Source organism: Branchiostoma belcheri, unplaced genomic scaffold, assembly GCF_001625305.1.
Source record: "Branchiostoma belcheri isolate BF01 breed outbred unplaced genomic scaffold, Haploidv18h27 scaffold307, whole genome shotgun sequence".
NCBI classification, from domain to species: domain Eukaryota; kingdom Metazoa; phylum Chordata; class Leptocardii; order Amphioxiformes; family Branchiostomatidae; genus Branchiostoma; species Branchiostoma belcheri.
In genome coordinates, this window is record NW_017803918.1 from 107,967 (window position 1) to 113,300 (window position 5,334).

The 5,334-nt window shown below is 37.6% G+C and overlaps 1 protein-coding gene across 1 annotated transcript; it reads left to right on the plus strand.

The window, feature by feature from the left end:
- The first annotated feature begins 318 nt into the window (after positions 1–318).
- LOC109474392 lies at positions 319–1,596 on the plus strand. The gene has a single exon (XM_019774693.1). It carries the CDS (start codon positions 532–534, stop codon positions 1,594–1,596), a length of 1,065 nt encoding a protein of 354 aa, XP_019630252.1. The 5' UTR covers positions 319–531.
- The last annotated feature ends 3,738 nt before the right edge of the window (positions 1,597–5,334 follow it).

The following is a 5,334-nucleotide window of genomic DNA, read 5'->3' on the forward strand; positions in this document are numbered from 1 at the left end:
GGACACCTAGTAATTAGTCGTGTGTACGGGAATATGCGGGCCTGCACACGTCACACGTCGCAAGTACTGCCAAACAATAAGGGGTCACCATACATGTAGATCGTTTCGCAAATGCGTAAATTGAGAGGTGCACATGTGTTTTCAAAGCCGGTAAGAAGAACGGGCAAAATGCTGGTTAGAAAACAATATTATTTTCACTCCCGAAATCTACCTAAACATGAGTTCGTTCCATGAACCGAATTACTACCTAAAAACGTTGTAGGTAACAGGCAACGCAACACAAAGACAAAACATCTAGATTGGATGGATATCCCATCATGCAATGGTCCAATATGGCCGTCTTCTAAATCTCTCGTAATTTCGTACCTTCGAAAATCATTTGTTTGCGACGTTTTTAGCAATTTTTTACACTGTTGCTCCTTCTATCGACTCTTGGTGATACAAAGGACATTGTGACTTCACCTCGTGCACTGTTTTCACCTAGAAACTGTAGAGACGACGTCTTCCAGACTCAGTCAATGACGTTCCAACATGGCGCCACGCAACCCCCCTCCCCACGAACAGAGACAGGAGGAATCCGGGAGAGTGGAACCTGTGTTTGTGCAGACCTCAGACATCGCCATAAACACCGAGGATGCACCACTCAGCTGTCTTGAAATCTGCCTAGCTGCTGAGGATGTATCCGGCCCCATTTCGATCATAGGAGCACAACCGCAAGGAAGAGGAAATGCCTTTTGGCGGCTATATCCACAAACCGTCGGTGCACGCCTGACTCTTCTTCAAGCCGGCGCAATCACGCTACGAGGACAAGAGGCAAGCCTGCTCGATAAAAACCCCTACGTTGTACGACCAGACACAGCATCGACGAGAGTTGTAGTGAGTAACATACCGTTGTCTTACGATAACAAAGAAATAGCTAAAACACTACGCTCACGTGGCTACAAGCTCACAAGTCGGGTCATCGACGAAAGGGCAAGAAACAAGGACGGCAAGTTAACACGTTTCCTAACAGGGAGAAGATTCCTGTACATAGAGAAACCCTCTACCCCTTTACCACGAAGGATGTCCGTAGGACTTTTCCAGGCCGAATTCTATCACAGGGAACAGAAAGAAGCCAGCCAAACGCAGAGACTCACATGCAGCAACTGTCTTGAAACGGGGCATCACAAGAGTGTATGCGACAAACCTGTTGTATGTGTTCAGTGCAAAAAACCTGGACATAAGCGTGGTGATCCTGCTTGCAACCTTGGCATGGACTCTGAAGATGAGCAGTCGGATGGGAACAGCTGTGTCAGCGACGAGCAGGACAGAGAGACATCTCCTGACAGCGAAGAACCAACAGCTCCACCAAGCATCGTGCAACACAACACAAGAAGCAGAAGCAAGAGTCACAGCCACAAGAACAATGATGAACACAAAAAGCAAAAAAAGACTGATGACACCACAAATGACAAGCCTACAGAAATGTGTGAGCTATCAGACTCTACACAGCCCACACTAGAAAACTGGCTTAAGGAGCAGAGACAATCCTATAGTAAACAGAAGCAGGGTACAAAAGGAAGCAGTAAGTCACGAAAAAAACCTACTTGTACCTAGGTGTGCATTGTGTATGCCAAATGTCAGGTAACTTTCTCTTCAATAATGTTCATCCAACTCTCTTGAAAGATGTGGATGGATAAATTGAAGTTGATATCCTTTAACTGTAGAGGTTTAAGAAACTATAATAAAGGAAATCAAACATTACTGTGGCTGAAACAAAAAAAAGCAGATATATGCCTCTTACAAGAAACCTACCTGACACGTGATATACAACAAAGCATTGACAAACACTGGGGTGGTAAGACTATCCATTCTTATGGAACAAATCATAGTAAAGGTGTTAGTATCCTTTTTAACCCAAAAGTACCATTTGATATTCTAGAACACAAAATTGACCATGAAGGAAGAAAAATTATTGTAAATTTTATGTATGAGAAGGAGAAATACACCTTACTATGTATTTATGCCCCCAATGATCCTAGAGAAAGAAGTAATTTCCTGTATGGTATTCAGGATTGGCTGAATGATTGGAATCTCTATCCAATGCTTGTTGGTGGAGATTTTAATGACATATTTGATACAAGCCTTGATAAAATAGGTGGATCTACCATTGAAAAAAATCAGCCATTGAAAGATTTCTGTCGCTCTTTTGATCTAATTGACATTTTCCGATTTCTACATCCATGCCTTAAGAAATATTCTTGGAGAAGGAAAACACCAGCAGTCGCCTGCAGACTTGATTACTGGCTTGTATCAAGCACATGTAGAAGTAATGTCTCTGAAGCTGGACATTATCCTGGAATAAGAAGTGATCATAATGCTGTATTCATAGATCTGTATACTAAGAAAATACCAAAAGGCAACGGAATTTGGAAATTAAATGTAAGTCTCCTAAATGACCCAACTTATAAACAAGAAGTTGAAAAAATCATAATTGATACCAAAATGGAATTTAAAAGTAATAAGCCAGATCTAATCTGGGAAATGTGCAAGATAAAAATAAAGGAGTTCTCCATTTCTTGGTCAAAACAACAAGCAAAAGAAAGAAATAGTCTGGAAAAAAGCTTATTGTCCAAATTGGAAGAAATTGAGAAAGACATTAATGAAAATCTAGATACCCAACTTTTAGCAGAGTACGACTCTACTAAAGAAACAGTTAGAAAAAATTTATGAAGATAGAGCAAAAGGAGAACAGATCAGAGCAAAAACCATCCACATTACTGAAGGGGAAAAACCCAGCAAATATTTTTTAAATTTTGGAAAAGAAAAAGCAAGCACAAAATTGTGTAACAGCCTTATCTGTAGAAAATTCAAAGATTCAAGATCAGCCTACTATATTAAAAGAATGTCGGAATTTTTATAAAACTCTATATACATCTAAAAACATTGCAGATAACGAAATTGATGAATATCTTGAGAAAAGTAACATTCCTAAAACACTTACAGAAGAGGAGAAAGATAACTGTGAAAAACCAATCTCAGAACTTGAGTGTGAGACAGCTGTTAGAAATATGAAAGATGGAAAATCACCGGGATCTGATGGTCTCCCTGGCGAATTTTACAAAGTATTCTGGCCTCAGATAAGCTCTCTGATCCATGATGTTATTACAATGGGTCTCAATGAAGGAAAACTGCCATGTTCGTTTAGAAAAGCCTTGCTAAGACTGCTTTTCAAGAAAGGAGACCCTGAGTCTTTAGATAACTGGAGACCTTTGAGCTTATTAAATACTGATTACAAAATACTCGCTTTTATATTGGCCAACAGAATCAAACCCCATCTTGATAAATTAATAAACAACGACCAGACGGCATACATTAAAGGCCGTTTCATCGGTCAGAATGTTAGATTAATAAATGATATCATAGATTACTGCGATGACAAGAATAAACCTGGGATGATTCTTTTTTTAGACTTCGAAAAAGCATTCGATACCATTGAACACAACTTTATGGTTAAAGTTCTTGACAAGTTTAACTTTGGACCCACTTTTATCAGCTGGGTAAAAACAATTTACACAGACTGCATTGCATCAATAATAAACAATGGATGGAGAACAGCCACTATTCAAATTAAACGTGGTATCAAGCAAGGCTGCCCCCTTAGCGCTCTCCTTTTTTTATTTGTTGTTGAGATACTGTTTCATATTATACAATGTAATAAAAATGTAGAAGGAATTATGATAGATGAAAACGAAATTATGTCAAGTTGCGGATGATATTACATTATTCCTATCTAGTGAAGAATCACTGATTGAAGTGTTAAGATGTATTGATCACTTTCACATTGTCACAGGTCTCAAACTAAATAGATTAAAAACAAAAGGACTGTGGCTAGGCCCATGGAAAGAGAGAAAGAAACAGTTGGAAGGGATTGAGTGGCCCTCAGAGCCTATTAAATCTTTAGGAGTTTACTTTGGACATTGTAAAGATACTCTTGTGCAACTGAATAGGGATGAAAGAGTAAAACAATTGAAGATTGTACTCAATACTTGGAGAACAAGAAACCTAACCTTCTATGGTAAGATAGCTATTATTAAATCCTTGGCGGTAACAAAATTAACTTATGTCTTGAACATGTTACATGTGAACAACTCAACACTGAATGAGATTAATAAGGCCCTTTTTAACTTTCTATGGAATGGAAAACAGGACAGAATTAAGCGTAAGACAGTTATTGGAAACCTTGATCAAGGGGGTTTAAAAATGCTTGATATTTATTGTGTTAAGGAGGCTCTACTTGCTTCTTGGGTAAAACGCATATGCTATGGAAATGGCTCTTGGAGATACATTCCCTTAAAGTATCTATCTGCTTTTGGTAATGATGTAAATTTAGTATTCAAAATGAACAGTATTGATGAAAAACTCCTAGAAAAGTTACCTATCTTTTATGAACAGGTTCTTTCTGCATGGTTCAAAGTAAATAACCAATGTACTGATCCCAACTTAGAGTATGGTATACAGAACCAGATGATCTGGGGTAATAAGTACATATTATCAAAAGGTAAACCACTTTTGTACCCGAACTGGATAAATTCAGGTTTTGTATATGTAAAAGACATTGTACAGAATGGAGTATTTATGAACGATAAAGCAGTCTTTCAAAAACTTAAAGTTAGAAGAAACTGGACATGTGAATTGCTCTCTGTCAAATATGCTATACAAAAATGCTTGAAAGAAACAGAGGTAACAGTTAACACTGAAAGTACTGGATCTACCAATGTCCCCAACTTGTGTCTTATGAAAACTGCCAAGCTGTATCAATTCTTAATGCAACAGAAATTTGAAACACCTGGTGTACAGGATAAGTGGGAGGCTGAATTTAATTGTAAACCTGACTGGAAAAACATATGGAAAAATCAAACTTATTTTCCAATAGGAAAACACTTGATGCAATTGAATTATAAGCTGTTACATCGTATACTGCCATGTGGCCAGTTACTTTATGTTTGGAAAATAAAACCCAGTAATATCTGTAATCTATGTAACTGTATAGAAGATTATCAACATTTGTTTATTGCTTGTAGTAGGTTAAAATCTTTCTGGACAATAGTGAAGGATTATATATACAAGACTTTTTGCTGTAATGTTGTAATCGACTTCAAGGTTATAATATTAGGATATAAAACAGATCTGCCCAATCCCTCTGTGGAAATTAAGTACACAAACCTAGCTATCACTATCGCAAAATACGTAATATTTCGAAGTTGGCTGGAAAAGGACAAATATGATGGGATTGCAATAGCTAATATGTTTAAAACAGAATTCTCTTTGTATAATAGGTTGTCTGTTTTTTTA

Bases quoted from the DNA above. Each gene is read 5' to 3' on its own strand.
- LOC109474392 (XM_019774693.1), top strand. From the start codon at position 532: ATGGCGCCACGCAACCCCCCTCCCCACGAACAGAGACAGGAGGAATCC.